This window comes from Salvelinus namaycush, chromosome 30 (genome assembly GCF_016432855.1).
Source record: "Salvelinus namaycush isolate Seneca chromosome 30, SaNama_1.0, whole genome shotgun sequence".
NCBI classification, from domain to species: domain Eukaryota; kingdom Metazoa; phylum Chordata; class Actinopteri; order Salmoniformes; family Salmonidae; genus Salvelinus; species Salvelinus namaycush.
The window spans coordinates 35,401,208-35,420,989 of record NC_052336.1 but is presented as its reverse complement, the minus strand read 5'-3'; the positions used below and the strand labels follow the sequence as shown (position 1 = coordinate 35,420,989).

The following is a 19,782-nucleotide window of genomic DNA, read 5'->3' as shown; positions in this document are numbered from 1 at the left end:
CGTCCGACACTCACGATATTTTGGGAAAATTGTTTCTGATTGTTGAATCAACTGCCAAGGCCTGAATTTCCAATGAAATAGATAACCCGCAATGAATGACAGCTAGAGAAGAAGTTAGCTAATGCTACAGTCAGTTAGACATCTAGCAGATGTGTATGGTTCTTAGTTATGTGTTTGTATGTTCTGTTTGTGTGTTTCCAGCATGACTCCATGTGAAAGGCTGCTTTGACATCGACAGAGCCGCGAAGATGAGCGGTCGGCTCGTGAACACATTGCAAAGAAGTTAGCTAGTTCAACCGAATGGAAACATCTAACCGTCCTGCCACAATTGTCTACTGAACATTAGCCAGTGCTGCAAAATGTACAATTGTTCCTATTTTCCTAGCCATCAACCTACAACCTTTTCTTCTTAGTGGTCCTTTGCAGCGCTCCAATGTGCTTTAACACCGCATTGTAATTTCCACAGCCATTTTATCTCATTGGGATGAAACATTTTGGACTCAATGCAATGGCTTGATCCAATCGGTGGATGAAACCAAGGTGTCGAGACGGGAAGGCTGTTCGAAAGGTGTCCTGACACAGTGTTGCACGGTGGATCATCAAGTCTGTCTGTATGCCTATCTGTCTGTACACACAGTCTCCGAGGTGGGAGCCAAAAAGCAAGGTGGAGGTTGGGGGTTGGAGGGGCTACAGCACTGTGGCATTGTGGCCCTCCATCCGGGGCAGACTCGGGTCCTGCACCGTCCCCATGGTGACCAGCAGAGGGAGGCTGTCCTCGGATTTGGCCATCGTCGAGTGGCTCAGCGACAGCTGGGTCCCCGCCACTCCTCTCTGGGGGGCCACGGGTGGCGGGGGAGGGGGCGGTGGAGGAGGGGGGTAGACAGAGACAGGATTCTGGTGGTGATGGGCTGCCTCTAGGGGTAACCCTTGCTCCTGGTAGCCATAGCCGATGTTCCCGCAGGGGAATCTGCGAAGTCTAAATAGGGGGACCGGGGGTAGGGCGGCCGAATCTAACAGGAGCGGGGAAGGGGTAGGGTCAGTGGTACCCAAGGAGGTAGCCTGGGGTGGTGGCGGAGGTGGCAAAAGCGGCCTGCAGAACCCCTGCTGTTGCTGCTGCTGGTGATGTAAGAGCTGCATCTGCTGTTGCTGCTGTGGATGGAAGGGGTATGGTGGCTGGAACTGCTGCTGGTGCTGGAGACTCAGGGCCCCCACCGCCTCGCCCACAGTCCGTCCCTTGTGCTCCTGCCCCTCGCCCGGCACCCTCCCACCTCCTACTCCCCCACCTCCACTGCCCGCTCTTTCCTGCTTTTGCTGCAGCTGTTGTTGTTGTTGCTGCGGTTGTTGCTGATGCTGCTGCTTCTTCTGCTGCTGCAGCTGGAGGAACCAGGAGCCGTAAGTGGGGTTCCACAGGTTGGTAGGTTTCCCATTGCGACCCTCCTTATCCCCAGGGTGGCCCTGGGTGAAGGCCAGATTGACGTGGCCACCGTCTGGGTTAGGTTGCTGGGTGGAGATGGGGGGAGGCACCTTGGAGGTGGCTGTGGTCATGGTGAATGTCTGGGGGTGGGGCTGGGGTTGTTGAGCCTCAGTGGCCTCGGTGGGCTTGGGAGCTGACGGTGCGGGGCCCGCATCGTCAGGCGTCAGAGTGGACACCAGCAGGGGGGAGGCCGTGGGGTCCTCAGGGCGCATGGGTACCCGCTCCTCCTCTTCAGGGAGGGGGCCATATTCCACAGGCAAGGGAACAGTCACCACATCGGGGTCCTGGAGAGGATAGAGGAGCAATGGTACTAGCATTAGACACTAACAATGGTGGACAATAAACTATGATATTAACATTACCAATGTCTGAATTTGTAGAAATTCCCAAAAGGAATACAGATTTTACACGGACAGACAGGTTATGAGCTATATCACTTCTTAAAATAGTCAAACATATTAAAATAATCTCTTGGCAGTTAGTCATAATAAAACTTGAGCACATTTCAAGTGCAGAGGTGTGCAGAGGCTCTCTACCTGTAAGCAGTAGTCAATCCTTTCCAAAATGGTGGAGAAGTTGGGCCTGTCTTCCGGTTGATGCTGCCAACTCTGTGTCATTATCCGGTACCTGAGAGAGAGAGAGAGAGAGAGAGAGAGAGAATGTATCAATGCTCCAGCTAAAGCGTCTGTACAAAACGTCTGTTGCGGCATCAGTTGGGAAAAAGAGGACGAGTCAGAAAGGGGAAGTGTCACCGGTAACGTCACTGTCATATCCACTTGCAACCTTAGCTAAACATGAGCACAATTCCTGCCTGCATTTTAAGCCTCGCCTGCCGAAACTTGTGATTTGTCTGGTGAGTTGGCTGTCTGAAGAGTCCTTTTGAAATTTACAAGAGAAGCTGACATCCTCCCCAGACCTTGTGCCTTTGCTGCCTAGCTCACGATATTTCAAGGTCTGGGATATCCGAGACCACACATTGACAAACACAATTAAAAAACCTGTTTCCCCATACACTAATACCCTTGACAAAATCACACACAATGAGGTCAATGAAGTGTAACATCCCGCTAGTTTGAGTGATTACTGTTGGAAAGTCAGTGGGGGTTAAACTGAACCCTGGGGTACCTCACCGAGACATCAACTCAAGCAAAAAAAAATATTAGCAGGGCTGATTTGACACTTGTGTAAAATGCTGTGGTAATGTGAGCTAGTCACGATGACATTCACTACATGGTGACTGTGTCTGTTTTTATGTGAAAAAATATCAAAGAAGAAAAGGGTGGCGAGCACGTGATAGTCTGAGAAGTTATGGGTGTGTTTTGTGTGCGAGTGTGTGTGTTTGTACGCTTGTAAGCTTGTATCCCTGTGTAAGTCTGCATACTGTGTGTGCATGAGTGAAAACGGCATGCTGTGTGTGAGGGTGTGTTATGTGTGTAACAGCATAAATTCCATCTCTGTCTGAGTGTCAGTTCAGAAAGGGGCGGAAGTTGACTGAGCAACAGTTCCCTTTTCAATCTTCACTAGCCTGCTAGCTCACATCTGCTACATGTGTTTGGGTGAAATGTGATTGTTTTGGTGGTATATTGGACTTACACAGGCCCTGGGCAGTTTTTGGGAGGGTCCATCCTTCCCCCGCTGGTGACAAACTCCAACACTTCCTGGTTACTGCGACTGGGATAGGGCATATAGCCCAAAGAGAAGATCTCCCATAGCAGCACCCCAAAGGACCTGAGAGAGAGGTGGAGAGAGGTAGGAGGAAGAAGGAGACGGGGGGAGGGAAATAATCATAAAGGTGACAGGGGTGAAGGAGAGAGGGAGGAAGGAGTGAGGCTTTCAGAAGGTGAAAAAGTATATTCTCCATTAGGACAGAGAGAGGGTGGTGAGGACAGAGAGAGGGAGGTGAGGTAGACTGGAGGGGTGAAATGAAAGGGGGTGACATTCAAGATAACTAAAATGTTATTGGGAGTGCGTTACAATGAAACTTACCACGTGTCCGTTTTGGATGTGAAGATCCCCTCCATGAAGGCTTCCGGAGGCATCCACTTCACAGGCAGCATGGCGCGCCCACCCTTTCTGTAGTAGCTGGCCCTGTGGGGAGACACAGACACACACACAGTTGATTTTTTTATTGCAGGACTCCATTTACTGCACAACAGGTAGAGAAAGGGATAAAAAGAGAGAGGGCAGGGCCAAAGTTCAGTCACACCAGTGTTTCCATAGAAACAGCACACGATCAGATCTAATAATTGGATCCTCCTTTTACACAGCGATATTGCGCCGTGCTGATCCAATTAGTGGAATTGTACAATAACTGTAACAGAATGAGTGGACGCCCACGAAAGTCCTCAGTCCTCCTTATCTTCAAGAGAAAGGGGGGATTATTTTCATTTTTTTTACAGACCGAGTTGTTTTAAACTGTCTCACGCACCTGCTGTGAGCTTGTTATCTGATACGCAGTGGAGTTATCAGATTGCCCGCTGATAACAGCCTCAGCCTGTTTCATCTTCACCGGTCCCAAACACACACTGAGAAGATAAAAGTTAACTTGGAACTGCACCCGCTGATTTTGCATTGATTTTTGGCTTGCTTCTCTTGAAAATCTGGTGGCCATGACAGATGGTAAATGTGAGTTGCCGTGGGGGTGTGGTTTGATGTGAGTATTTCTTAGGTGTGTCCTTGTAGAATGTTTTGAGGGATTGACGGCCCATGACAAACCTTTTCATTCTCCTGAGGGGGAAGAGGCTCTGTCACACCTTCTTCATAACTGTGCACATGTGAGTGAGTGGGTCATTTTAAGGCCTTTAAGGTGAGTTGGTCACCAAGGAACTTAAAGCTCTCAACCCGCTCCACTGCAGCCCTGTAGTCCACGATCAGCTCCTTGGTCATCTTGATGTTGAGGGAGAGGTTGTTGTCCCAGCACCACACTGCCAGGTCACTGACCTCCTCCCTGTAGGCTGTCTCATCATAGCCGGTGATCAGGCCCACCACTGCCGTCAACAAACTTCATGATTGTGTTGAATCAAATCAAGCTTTATTTATACAGCACATTTCAGATATGGAATGCAACACAATGTGCCTCACAAGAAAAAACTAATAAAAACAATGAAAATAACTGAAAGAAAAACTGAATGAAGCTAAAATGGTGTGTTTTAAGATCTCTTTTAAAAATGTCCACAATTTCGGCCGACAGGCTATTCCAGAGGCTGGGGGCACAGTCAATAATGGCTGCCTCGCCATGCCTCTTGGTCCTAGGCTTTGGGATAGTTAAAAGGCCAGTGCCAGAGGACCTGAGGAACCTACTGGGCACATAACTTAAAAGCATGTCTGACATGTATTAGAGTGCACAATCGTGGATGGATTTAAAAACCAATAGAAGAATCTTAAAATATAATCTTAAACTCACAAGCAGCCAGTGCAGAGACCTTAAAACCAGTGTAATGTGTGCTGTCCATCTGGTCTTGGTCAGTACCCTTGCTGCAGCATTCTGTGTCTTTTGCAGTTGACCAATGGCTTTCTTAGTTAGACCAGACAAGAGAGCATTACAGTAGTCAAGCCTGCATGTAATAAAAGCATGGACGAGTCTCTCTGTATCAGCCTGAGCGAGAAACAACTGCACCGTGGCAATGTTTCTCAGGTGGTAAAAACCTACTTTTGGTCACATTCCTAATCTGTGATTCGAAATTGAGTTCAGAATCAAAAATAACACCTAGGTTTTTAACTTGGTGTTTTATCTTTATAGCCCGTGAATTAAAATGTTCATGGCAGATTCTCTCTGTACTTTGGCTCAATAAGTGCCTTGGCCTTGTCTTGATTTAGCTGGAGGAAGTTGTGAGCCATACAAAATCACTAATACAGTCTAATAATTTATCCGTGGGCTACAATGGTAGCTCTGGTGACACAAAAATGTAAAGTTGTGTTTCGTCAGCGTAGCATTGAAAATCAGTGCTGTGCTTTCTGATAATGCTGCCAATGGGTAACATATAAAACTGAACAGTTTCTGACCGAAAATCGAATCTTGTGGAATGCCACATGAGATATGTATTTTCTCTGAGTTATGTTCACCAGGGGTGACAAAAAACTATTGACTGGTTAAATAGGTGCTAAACCAATTTAGAACAGGACCCGAGAGGCCAACCCACCACTCCAGTCTATCCAGAACAACTAAGGCTGTCTCTGTGCTGTGGTGGGCCCAAAAAATATAGTTGGCATTTAAAAAATCTGTTTGAAAAACAATTTCTCCAGAATTTTGATTAAGAATGGAAGGCTGGGGATTGGCCAAACATTGAAGGGATTTTTCAGAAGGGATTTCACCACTGCAGTTTTTAGTGTAGTGGGGAAAGTGCCTGTGAACAGGGAGTGATTAACCAGAGCTTACACTTCTTCAGAGATGCAAATAAAAACTGCTTGGAAGAAGGTGGTGGGGATAGGAACGAGAATGCAGGTATAAGTTGTGATATCACTTTCCTGAGCATGCCTGTGTCAACCAGGGAAAACAACTCCATAGTGCCTTTAAGTGGTAGGCTAGGGCACATATCATCAAACTTCTCAACAGGTATTGCTTGACTGATACCCAGCCTAATGCTTGAAACTCATCACATTTAGATGTGGAGGAAAGTTCACACGTTTGTGGGGGTAAGATTTTAAAAAATGATAATAATAATAAAAAATTCACCTTTATTTAACCAGGTAGGCCAGTTGAGAACAAGTTCTCATTTACAACTGCGACCTGGCCAAGATAAAGCATAGCAGTGCAACAAAAACACAGAGTTACACATAAACAAATGTACAATCAATGACACAAAATAAAATAAAAATAGACAGATCTATGTACAGTGTGTGCAAATGTAGAAGAGTAGGGAGATAGGCAATACATAGGCCATAGAGGCAAAAATAATTACAATTTAGCATTAATACTGGAGTGATATATGTGCAGATGATGATGTGCAAGTAGAGATACCGGGGTGCAAAAGAGCAAGAGGGGAAGTAATATTTACAGATTGGCTGTGTACAGGTACAGTGATCGGTAAGCTGCTCTGACAGCTGATGCTTAAAGTTAGAGAGGGAGAAATAAGACTCCAGCTTCAGAGATTTTTGCAATTCGTTCCAGTCATTGGCAGCAGAGAACCTGGAAGGAAAGGCGGCCAAAGGAAGTGTTGGCTTTGGGGATGACCAGTGCAATATACCTGCTGAAGCGCGTGCTACAGGTGGGTGTTGCTATGGTGACCAGTGAGCTGAGATAAGGCAGGGCTTTACCTAGCAAAGACTTATAGATGACCTGGAGCCAGTGGGTTTCGCAACGGATATGTAGTGAGGGCCAGCCAACGAGAGCATAGATGTCGCAGTGGAGGGTAGTATATGGGGCTTTGGTGATAAAACAGATGGCACTGTGATAGTCTACGTCCAATTTGCTGAGTAGAGTGTTGGAGGCTATTTTGTAAATGACATCGCCGAAGTCAAGGATCGGTAAAATAGTCAGTTTAACGAGGGCATGTTTGGCGGCATGAGTGAAGGAGGCTTTGTTGCGAAATAGGAAGCCGATTCTAGATTTAACTTTGGATTGGAGATGCTTAACCTCTACTTCCTCAGAATCCCGGGTCCGGGAGCACCCCCACCAGTAAAAAAGCTGACTAGCATAGGCTAGCATAGCGTCACAAGTAAATAGTAGCATCTAAATATCATTAAATCACAAGTCCAAGACACCAGATGAAAGATAAACATCTTGGTAATCAAGCCATCATTTCTGATTTTTAAAATGTTTTACAGGGAAGACACAATATGTAAATCTATTAGCTAACCACGTTAGCAAAAGACTCCACTTTTATTACTCCATCAGTTTTTGACTCCATCAGTAGCTATCACAAATTCGGCCAAATAAAGATATAAATAGCCACTAACCAAGAAACAACCTCATCAGATGACAGTCTGATAACATATTTATTGTATAGCATATGTTTTGTTAGAAAAATTTGCATATTTCAGGTAGAAATCATAGTTTACCATTGCAGCCACCATCACAAATCGACTAGAATAACTACAGAGAGCAACGTGTATTACCTAATTACTCATCATAAAACATTTCTTAAAAATACACAGCGTACAGCAATGGAAAGACACAGATCTTGTGAATCCAGACAATATTTCAGATTTTCTAAGTGTTTTACAGCGAAAACACAATATAGCGTTATATTAGCTTAGCACAGTAGCAAACCACACAACAGCATTGATTCCAGCCAAACATAGCGATAACGTATTCACCACCAAAAATATTAATTTTCACTAACCTTCTCAGAATTCTTCAGATGACAGTCCTGTAACATATTACACAATGCATATAGAGTTTGTTCGAAAATGTGCATATTTAGCGGCACAAATCGTGCTTATACAATGAGAAAAGTTGCCAAGCTGCCCTAGAAAATGTCGGGCGCCATCTTGGAGAGTCACCTAGTCTAATCAATAAATAATCATAAACTTGACTAAAAAATACAGGGTGGACAGCAATTGAAAGACAAATTAGTTCTTAATGCAATCGTTGAATTACATTTTTAAAATTAACCTTACTGCGCAATACTGGGTGCAATACAGGGTGCGATAGCGCAACGCTACACGGAAAATAATGGCGTCTTATACATTTTACTTTTTCAACAGAACAACGAATTATCAGCATAAATAGTACTTACTATTAGCTGAACTCCCATCAGAATCTTTGGAAAGGTGTCCGTTGGCCAAAATAATCGTTGCTGGGTTGGAGAATGTTTCCTTCGACGTTGCAATTAGCAGTACACAATGGCATTCGAGAGATACCCAACTCAATACAACGTCAGAAAATGAAATGCCCGAAAATCGCAATATACTGACATAAACTGATATAAATCGGTTTAAAATAACAAGATTATGATGTCTTTAAAGCCTATATCGAATAAAAACAGAGCCGGATATATCTAGTTTCTAAAACCAGAGCTTCTAAAAAGACATTCCAAGACCCTCTCTGCGTCAGCGCGAAGGTCCAAAAGGGTGGACACCTCGGTTCCAATCAATTTATCAACTTTCTGAACTACGTAGAGACTCCATTTCAACTCTCCCTATTCGCTAACAACCAGGGGAAGGCGTATGCAGTGCATCTCAACCAATAGAAGACAGTCAGGGTTATCTACAGGTCTGGGAACAGCAAGCAGATTTCACCATTTTCAAATCCTCATAGGAGAATTGCTCTAAGTCGAGTTCTGTTTCACTTACAGACATAATTCAAACAGTTTTAGAAACTAGAGAGTGTTTTCTATCCAATAGTAATAATAATATGCATATTGTACGAGCAAGAATTGAGTACGAGGCAGTTTAATTTGGATACGAATTTGTGCTATGTCGAAATGGCACCCCCCTAGTGGCAAGAAGTTAATGTGAGTCTGGAAGGAGAGGTTACAGTCTAACCAGACACCTAGATATTTGTAGTTGTCCACATATTCTAGGTCAGAACCGTCCAGGCTTTCCAATCTTTGGGGATCTCAGCCAATATGAAGGAGAGGTTGAATAGGCTAGTAATAGGGGTTGCAACAATTTCAGCTGATAATTTTAGAACGAGAGGGTCCAGGATATCTAGGCAAGCTGAATTGTACGGGTCCAGGTTTTGCTGCTCTTTCAGAACATCATCTCTTTGGATTTGGGTGGAGAAGCGGGCGGGTTTGGGCAAGTTGCTGCTGGGGGTGCTGAGGTGTTGGCTGGGGTAGGGGTAGCCAGGTGGAAAGCATGGCCAGCCGTGGAAAAATGCTTATTGAAATTATCGATTATCGTAGATTTTATCGGTGGTGACAGTGTTTCCTATCCTCAGTGCAGTGGGCAGCTGGGAGGAGGGCTCTTATTCTCCATGGACTTTACAATGTCCCAAAACGTTTTGTAATTAGTGCTACAGGATGCACATTTCTGTTTGAAAAAGCTAGCCTTAGCTTTCCTAACTGACTGAGTATATTGGTCCCTGACTTCCCTGAAGAGTTGCATATCACGGGGGCTGTTCGATGCTAATGCAGAACGCCACAGGATGTTTTTGTGCTGGTCAAGGGCAGTCAAGTCTGGGGTGAACCATGGGCTATATCTGTTCTGAGTGCTACATTTTTTGATTGGGGCATGCTTATTTAAGATGGAGAGGAAAGCGCTTTTGAAGAGCAACCAGGCATCCTCTACTGACGAGATGTGGTCAATATCCTTCCAGGATACCCAGGCCAGGTCGGTTAGTAAGGCCTGCTCACTAAAGTGTTTTAGGGAGCATTTGACAGTGATGAGGGGTGGTCGTTTGACCGTGGACCCATTATGCACGCAGGCAATGAGGCAGTGACCGCTGAGATCCTGGTTGAAGACAGCAGACGTGTATTTAGTGGGCAAGTTGGTCAGGATGATATCAATGAGGGTGCCCATGGTTAGGGATTTAGGGTTGTACCTGGTAGGTTCCATGATAATTTGTGTGAGATTAAGGGCATCTAGGTTAGATTGTAGGACGGTTGGGGTGTTTTAACCTGTTTGGGCTGCAAGCCCGACACCGCCCACAATATGACAACATCCAGCTCAAAGTGCAGGGCGCGAAATTCAAAAGCTAGTTTTTAAAAATATTTAACTTTCACACATTAACAAGTCCAAGACACCAGATGAAAGATAAACTTCTTGTGAATCAAACCAACATGTCCGATTTTTAAAATGTTTTACAGGGAAGACAAAATATGTAAATCTATTAGCTAACCACGTTAGCAAATGACACCACTTTTCTAACTCCATCAGTTTCTTACTCCATCAGGTGCTATCACAAATTCGACCAAATAAAGATATAAATAGCCACTAACCAAGAAACAAATTCATCAGATGACAGTCTGATAACATATTTATTGTATAGCATATTTTTTTTCGAAAAATGTGCATATTTCAGGTATAAATCATATTTTACATTTCAGCTACAAATCAGAAAGTGCACCGAAAGCAGCCATAATATTTACAGACACCAACAGACACCAACGTCAAATAGCTTATTACTCATCATAAAACATTTCCGAAAAATATATAGTTTGCAGCAATTGAAAGATAGGCAACTTGTGATTCCAAACAATATTTCCGATTTATTAAATGTTTTACAGCGAAAACAAAATGTATCGCTATATTAGCGTAGCCACAATAGAGAGACACATTTGGGCGCCCACGACCCGTTCACATGCACGACAGATATATGAAATAACATCATAAAATGAGTCTTACTTTGGCTGATCTTTCATCAGAATGTTGAAACAGGCGTCCTCTGTCCAGATGAGTCGTTGTTTCGTTTCAGAATGAGAAATATCCCTGTTCATTTACCATTTCCAGTAGCCGTGGCCCAACGTAAACACAGTCATACGACGGAACACGGCAAAACTCCCGAATAAAGTTTCAATAATCTGATTAAACTATATTGAAAAAACATACATTACGATGATATGGTCACATATATCCAAAAAAATTCGAGCCGGAGACGTTAGCCGTTCGTTAGGAAGGCAAAACAGAAGTCCATCCCACTTCCTTCAGAATACCGGAAGTGGGCGCTCAGGTCAAAGAAATAGGTTTTTTTCCACCACAGACCAAGAGGAGCAAAAAAATTTCTTCTCTGACATCCTCTTTACACCAATAGGAAGGCGTATAGACTGTCAGCAGACTCCTAGGTGTTAAGACCATGTATAGGCATCAGATTGAAAAGAGCATAGATTTCTGACATTTCACTTCCTGGTCAGGAAAAGTGCTGCAGAAGGACTTGTGTTTCACTCAGAGAAATAATTCCAACTGTTTTAGAAACTAGAAAGTGTTTTCTATCCAAAAAGAATAATAATAATCATATTGTACGAGCAAGATTTGAGTAGGAGGCCGTTTGAAATGGGCACGATTTCACTGGCTACTCAACACTTTGCCTTGCAGCCATAAGAAGTTAACCTGTCTAGGACCCCCCCCCCCCACTGAAAAGCCAGGGCGCGAAATTCAAAAAAAATATTTTTTTAAAATATTTAACTTTCACACATTAACAAGTCCAATACAGCTAATGAAAGATACAGATCGTGTGAATCCAGCCAACATGTCCGATTTTTAAAATGTTTTACAGGGAAGACACAATATGTAAATCTATTAGGTAAACACCTTAGCAAAAGAGACCATTTTTTCTTTGTCCACCAACACCACTAGCTATCACCAATTCGGCTAAACTAAGATATTGATAGCCACTAACCAAGAAAAAACCTCCTCAGATGACAGTCTGATAACATATTTATGGTATAGGATAGGTTTTGTTAGAAAAATGTGAATATTTCAGGTAGATATCATAGTTTACAATTGCACCCACCGTCACAAATCGACTAGAATAAATAGATAGAGCAACGTGTCTTACCTAATTACTAATCATAAAACATTTCGTAAAAATACACAGCATACACTAATCGAAAGACACAGATCCTGTGAATACAGACAATATTTCAGATTTTCTAAGTGTCTTACAGCGAAAACACAATAAATCGTTATATTAGCATACCACATATGCAAACGTTACCCCAGCATTGATTCTAGCCAAAGAGCGCGATAACGTCAACATCGCCAAAAGATATTAATTTTTTCACTAACCTTCTCAGAATTCTTCAGATGACACTCCTGTAACATCATATTACAACATACATATACAGTTTGTTCGAAAATGTGGATATTTAGCCACCAAAATCGTGGTTATACAATGAGAAAAGTAGCCGAGCTGGTCAGAAAATGCCGTGCGCCATATTAGACAGTGATCTAGTCGTATACATAAATACTCATAAACGTGACTAAAAAATATAGGGTGGACAGCGATTGATAGACAATTTAATTCTTAATACAATCGCGGAATTACATTTTTTAAATTATCCTTACTTTTCAATACAGTTTGCGCCAAGCGAAGCTACGTCAAAAAAGATGGCGTCCTAAGCCACTAACATTTTTCGACAGAAACACGATTTATCATAATAAATTGTTCCTACTTTGAGCTGTTCTTCCATCAGAATCTTGGGCAAAGAATCCTTTCTTGGGTCTAATCGTCTTTTGGTCGAAAGCTGTCCTCTTGCCATGCAGAAATGCACATTGCGTTCGGCATGAACTGGAACGGTGCCCAGAGATTCACAGTGGCTCAGAAATAAATGTCCCAAAATCGCACTAAACGGATATAAATTGCTATAAAACGCTTTAAATTAACTACCTTATGATGTTTTTAACTCCTATAACGAGTAAAAATATGACCGGAGAAATATAACAGGCTACACTAATGCTTGGAAAAACAGTAGGTCGGTATCCTCCGCGCGCATGACGCACCTAGAAAAGAGGTCCTACCTACAGGATTTTTTCATTTATAGTGGCTGTGATTGGGCAATCGATACCATTCAAAGCGTCATCACGTAAAGGCATCCAGGGGAAGACGTAAGCAGTGTCCGTATACTCATAGGAATAACAGTGGCCTTAAAACTGACTCCAGAACAGGGGCCAAAATGTGTGAAATCTGACTCCATGTCAGGGAAATTGCTGTAGAATGAGTTCTGTTCCACTTAGAGACAAAATTTCAACGGCTATAGAAACTATAGACTGTTTTCTATCCAATAATAATAATAATATGCATATTGTACGATCAAGAAGTTTGTAGGAAGCCGTTTCAAAAATTACACGATTTCCATAAATAGTGACAACAGCACCCCCTAGCCTTAACAGGTTTTAAGCATGTCCCAGTTTAGGTCACCTAACAGTACAAAATTCACATATGGTGTCCAGGGCACAGCTGGGGGCTGAAGGGGGTCTATAACAAGTGGCAACGGTGAGAGACTTGTTTCTGGAAAGGTGGATTTTTAAAAGTAAAAGCTTAAATTGTTTGGGCACAGACCTGGATAGTATGACAGCACTCTGCAGGCTATCTCTGCAGTAGATCGCAACCCCGCCCCCTTTCAGTTCTATCTTGTCAGAAATTGCTATAGTTAGGGATGGAAATTTCAGGATTTTTGGTGGCCTTCCTAAGTCAGGATTCAGACATGGCTAGGACATCCGGGTTGGCGGAGCGTGCTAAAGCAGTGAATAAAACAAACTTAGAGAGGAGGCTTCTAATGTTAACTTTTACCGCCTCAGAAACCCGGATCCGGGATCACCCCCCACCCCCCCCACACTGATTAGCATAGCGTCACAATTAAATAATAGCATCTAAATATCATTAAATCACAAGTCCAAGACACCAAATGAAAGATACAGATCTTGTGAATAAAGCCACCATTTCAGATTTTTAAAATGTTTTACAGGGAAGACAAAATATGTAAATCTATTAGCTAACCCCGTTAGCAAAATACACCACTTTTCTAACTCCATCAGTTTCTTACTCCATCAGGTGCTATCACCAATTCGGCCAAATAAAGATATTGATAGCCACTAACCAAGAAAAAACCTCATCAGATGACAGTCTGATAACATATTTATTGTATAGCATAGGTTTTGTTAGAAAAATGTGCATATTTCAGGTATAAATCATAGTTTGCAATTGCAGCCACCATCACAAATCTCCCCAAAGCGACTAGAATTACTACATAGAGCAACGTGTATTACCAATTTACTCATCATAAAACATTTCTTAAAAATACACAGCTCACAGCAATGGATAGACACAGATCTTGTGAATTCAGACAATATTTCAGATTTTCAAAGTGTCTTACAGCGAAAACACAATAAATCGTTATATTAGCATACCACATATGCAAACGTTACCCGACCATTGATTCAAGCCAAAGAGAGCGATATCGTTATCATCGCCAAAATATATTAATTTTTTCACTAACCTTCTCAGAATTCTTCCGATGACACTCCTGTAACATCATATTACACAATCCATATAGAGTTTGATCGAAAATGTGCATATTTAGCCGCACAATTCGTGGTTACACAACGTGATTAGTGGGCAAAAAATCAAGCAATTTGCCCGGCGCCATTTTGGAAAGGCACCTAATCTTATCGAAAACTATTCATAAACTTGACTAAAAAAATACAGGTTGGACATGAAATGAAAGATGCATTAGTTATTAATGCAACCGCTGAGTTAGATTTTTAAAATTAACGTTACTAGACATACAGTGTGCGTTACAGCCAGACTAGTGTCGCAATAATGGCGTCACTAGTCGCCATTATTGAGTTTACATTTTTCCACATAAAAACGGAATAACATCATAAATAGCTCTTACTTTTCGACGAGCTTCCATCAGAATCTTGGCCAAGTGGTCCTTTGTCCAAAAGAATCGTTGCTTGGTTGTAAAACGTTGCATTCAACTTCTGATATAGCAGCTAACAATAGCTAACAATAGCTATTTTGCCCCAACGTGTCCAAATCCTCAAGACGCAATACTGAGGAAATTCCGAAAAATAGCAATATACTCGCATAATCTGATATAACTCGGTTTAAAATAGCTTCGTTATGATGTTTCTAAAACCTATATCGAATTAAATTACAGACGGATACATCTAACGTTGATAATTGAGCGTTTGAAAATGGCATCCTGAGGTCCCTCTCTGCGCAATGGTCAGCGTCGAAAAGAAGGCGCACCTCACTCCTTGGACTTTTATAACCTCTGAGAGCTACGTATAAAGCCCATTCCACTTCTCATTGGTTACTGACATCCAGGGGAAGGCGGGTGCAGTTCATGTCGTTCCATAGGATACACACAGACCTTTAAAACTGATCTGAGACCAGAGCTTCGCTCTCAGACCATCGCAGTACCTGTCATGGATTTCGCTGTAGAAAGAGTTCTGGGTCACCCACAGACATAATTCCAACGGTTTATGAAACTAGAGAGTGTTTTCTATCCAATAGAATTAATAATATGCATATTGTACGAGCAAGAATTGAGTACGAGGCAGTTTAATTTGGCGACACCCAGAAACAAAAAATGCTAACTGCTCCCCCTATTGACAAAAGGTTAACATGTCTGAAACAAATGCTTTTACGGTTACAGAAGTCAACAAATGAGAGCCCCTGGGGAATGGGAGTGATGCTGGGGGCTGCAGGTCCTGGGTTAACCTCTACATCACCAGAGGAACAGAGGAGGAGTAGGATAAGAGTACGGCTAAAGGCTAAAATAACTGGTTGTCTAGTGCGTTCGGAACAGAGAGTAAAGCGGGCAGGTTTCTGGGCACGGAAGGATAGATTCAAGGCATAATGTACAGACCAGGGTATGGTAGGATGTGAGTACTGTGGAGGTAAGCCTAGGCATTGAGTGACGATGAGAGAGTTTTTGTCTCTCGAAGTACCATTTAAGCCAGGTGCGGTCACCGCATGTGTGGGGGGTGGAACAACAATGCTAGCTAAGGCATATTGAGCAGGGCTGGAGGCTCTACAGTGAAATAAGACAATAATTACTAACCAAAACAGCAATAGACAAGGCATATAGACGTCAGGGAGAGGCATGTGTAGCCGAGTAATCATAGGGTCCAGTGAGTAGCTAGGCGAGCTGGAGGCATGGAGATTCAGACAGCTAGCAGGCCGGGGCTAGCAGATGGGCCTCAGGGGAGCGTCACAACGGGGAGCCTGTTGAAACCACCTCGGACAGTTACGTCGGCACAGCAGTTGTGATGGATCGGCGGGGCTCTGTGTCGGCAGCAAAGGGTCCAGGCCACTTGGCAAAAGAGGTATTGAAGCCCAGGGATTATCTGATGGATTTCTTCGGCTAGCCGGGGGATGGGCTGATGGATTTATCAGGCCACCAATGGTTGTGAAGAGCTCTCTAATTATTGTGATTATTAGTGATCAAGTTATAAAAATTTGACTGTCTGGCATTTCTAATTGCCTTGTTATATTTGCCAAGTTGCTCTCTCAGAATATCATAATGGACCTGCAACTTTGACTTTCTCCACTTCAGCTCTGCCTTTCTCCAATTTCTCTTTAATTGATTTGTTTCCTCACTCATCTAAGGGGCTCTCCGTATGGATGCTGCCTTTTTCAACTTTACTGGAACTATGGCATCAATGGTTGCCCTTAATTTGCTATTAAAGTTATCAACGAATTCATCACAAGAGGAAGGCAGAATAGGTGATGGTGTATTGTTCATACACTTAATATCTGTATCAACTTCAGATGTAAGACAGTGTTTCTTAATACTGTGTTCAGTGTTACCCTGTGCTATGGGTAACAAGGTAGAAATAAATCCACAGTGGTGATCAGATAAAGCAACATCAACAATAGAGGATATGTCAATAGAAAGCCCCTCTGTAATAACCAGGTCCAGAGTATGGCCACGGCTATGGGTGGGCCCAGTAATATGTTAGATCATGTCTATAGAGCTCAAAAGCTTCAGAAATTCAATGGCCTTGGAGTCACTCTCTGTCACCCAACACAATGATTTTATCACAGTTCTCAAGGGCAATAGACAATAGTTCAGAAAGATCAGTATAGAAAGTGGGGCAGTGCTTTGGTGGCCTATACAGGGTTGTGACCAGCACTGGTGGCCGACATGTAAACAGTATAGCATGATGCTCAAAAGACCCAAAGTCACCAAATGAAATGGCCTTACAGCCGAGAGCATTAGTTAAAGTAGAGGCTGTCCTCCCACCCTTTTTCAATAGAATATGAAAAGTTGTAGTCCAGGTGGAGGCTTCAATAAGAGTGGCACTACATCCTGAAGACAGCCATGTTTCAGTGAGAAATATGCGAACAACTTTGAGCTCGGTAATGAGGTCATTCCTGAGAAAGGTTTAACTTGTGATTGCTCTAACATGTAAAAGTCCCATATTAAATCAGTTTGGGCCACTCTGCCTGTGGGGCGTCTGCCTAGAGGTAACCAATAAAATAAGAACCAAATTATTAACGTTACAACCACGTTTTCTGACATTCTCCAATCTACCAGAATGGTAGGAGTTGACAGTTCCTATAAACTCAGGCGGAGTTCAAGGAACATAAATTAGGTTACTCGCAATAACCGTAGTGCCATTTCTATAGGAGTTGATATGGTATCCAAGTCCTCTGTTGGTTATTCTGACAGGGAGAACTGGAGAACTACCAGACCCTGTCTGTCAGTCTCTAAAACAGTTTGATGTTGCTGGGACTGGAGCACTACCAGACCCTGTCTGTCAGTCTCTAAAACGGTTTGAGATGTTTCTGGAAATAATACTGTAACCCATGTGGTTAGGGTGAATCACATCTCTTTTAAAAAGTGCTGGTTGCTCCCACAAAAAGAAACATTCCTGTCGTTGCAAAGCTTTTTCAGGTACTTGTATAGGGCAAAGATTCATCTGAAATGTTCCGAACCTCTTCGGTAGCATGGGAGGGGGCCAGAGATAATTATTCTCTTCCCTGTGCTAGCGAATGTCTTTAACTTCTCTAGCGTAGGGGGCAGCATTCGGAATTTTGGATGAAATGCATGCCCAAATTAAACTGCCTGCATCTCGGGCCCAGAATATATTATATGCATATAACCGGTAGATTTGGAAAGAAAACACTCTAAAGTTTCCAAAACTGTTAAAAAGTGTCTGTGAGTATAACAGAACTGATTTGGCAGGCAAAACCCCGAAAAAAATCCATTTAGGAAGTCGTTATTTTTTGGTTTTGTAGTTTTCTATTCAATGCCAATACAGTTTCCATTGACTAAGGACTCAAATTGCAGTTTCTATGCCTTCCACTAGATGTCAACAGTCTTCAGAAAATGTTTCAGGCTTGTATCCTGAAAAATGAGGAAGTAAGAGCAGTCTGAATGAGTGGACCCTGCCGTGTCACAGAGCTTTTTCCTGCGCAAGACCGAGAGAGTGCGTTTCTTGTTTACATTTTATATTGACGACGTTATTGTCCGGTTGAAATATTATTGATTATTTAGGCTAAAAACAACCTGAGGTTTGAATATAAACATCATTTGACATGTTTCTATGAACTTTACGGATACAATTTGGATTTTTTTGTCTTCCTGTTTTTACTGCGTTTTAACCTGTGGATTACTGAAGAAAACGAGCAAACAAAATGGAGGTTTTTGGGTATAAAGATACTTTATCGAACAAAAATAACATTTATTGAGTAAATTAATGTCTGCTGATGGCAACCATATGTAGATCATCAAAGGTAAGGGATTAATTTTATCTCTATTTCTAAATTGTGTAACTGTTCTAGCTGGCTGGCTACTGTTTGTAATGATTTGTTTAGTGGGCTATGTTCTCATAATCGTAATGTATGCTTTTGCCGTAAAGCATTTAAAAAATCTGACACCGTGGTTGGATTCACAAGCAGTTCATCTTTAAACCTAATTTTTATAATGAGTATTTCTGTATGAATTTGGCGCCCACCAGTTTCACTGGCTGTTGAAGAGGTGGGACTTACCGTCTCACGTGCCCAAGAGAGGTTGAAAACATTTTGCAGTCTTCCCTAAGTTCCTCAGATCGCCTAAAACTAAGGTTGTTATAACCTACGTGAGTGACGATGGTGTCAATATTGGAATTGTTGGCCAGAACCGTGGGCAGGGGAGAGTTGATGTCATGGACACTGGCTCCTGGGTGACAGTGGACCTTAGTCGGTCCACAGACCGTTGGAAGGCCAAAATCTCTCACCATTGAGCTGCCCACAATGATTGTGGTACTGATGGAATGCGATGGGGAAACAACCTCCTGAACTGTGATGGCCGTGGAGGAGGATGCCACTGGGCGGCCGCTGGCTGTTGGTATACACCCAGGATCTGTGCTGACTCCAGGCGCTGGTAGGTCCATCTCAAGTGGGGCAAAGCTGTTTGATAGCTGGATCGGATCTTCTCAGATAGATGGGTGGCCAGACCTCTCCAATCTCCTACGCCTTACGAATATCCAGTCTTCCATGGGCTACATAATTGAGCTTAACATCTGTCCGTTGGATTTGAGATCAACGCCGGCCAACTCATCGGCAGCTTTGCTATAGGAGGCATTTAAAAATTAGGTTCTGTTTTCCTGGGTTACAGCAAGATCAGTGTACTTAGAAAGCAGGTTTTCATTTTCTCACAGCGGAGCTAACAGCAGAAGGATCTGTTCTGTAAAATGCTTGATGGTAGTGCATTTAGAGCAGACAAATTCCTGTCCATTTTCCAGTTCCCCCTTATCTTCATTTTGTGATTGTCTGGAAATCATCTAACACCTGAAGCATTTGTGCCCAGCCATGGATAAAAACATTGGTGGGCTTGAACTGCTAGCGTTAGCCTGCTCCATTTTCATGATGGCTAGCAGCTAACTGTTACTTAACAGGAATCCGAAACACAAACTTGTGGTCTCAGCCGTAAAGGCTGGCCGCATTGCGGAATTAGTAGCAATACAAACTTCAGCTATGAATAAAAATG

General features: G+C 42.9%; 1 protein-coding gene across 1 annotated transcript in view; it reads right to left on the bottom strand.

The window, feature by feature from the left end:
- Positions 1-687: 687 nt before the first annotated feature.
- The window catches only part of LOC120025103 (ALK tyrosine kinase receptor-like), a 151,067-nt gene continuing 131,972 nt past the window's right edge, over positions 688-19,782 (bottom strand). Inside the window, exons 18-21 of the mRNA XM_038969536.1 lie at positions 3,461-3,562; positions 3,068-3,202; positions 2,011-2,101; positions 688-1,758 (exon numbers count right to left, since the gene is read on the bottom strand). Of these exons, the coding sequence (XP_038825464.1) occupies positions 688-1,758; positions 2,011-2,101; positions 3,068-3,202; positions 3,461-3,562 (1,399 nt within the window). The remainder of the gene's footprint in view (positions 1,759-2,010; positions 2,102-3,067; positions 3,203-3,460; positions 3,563-19,782) is intronic.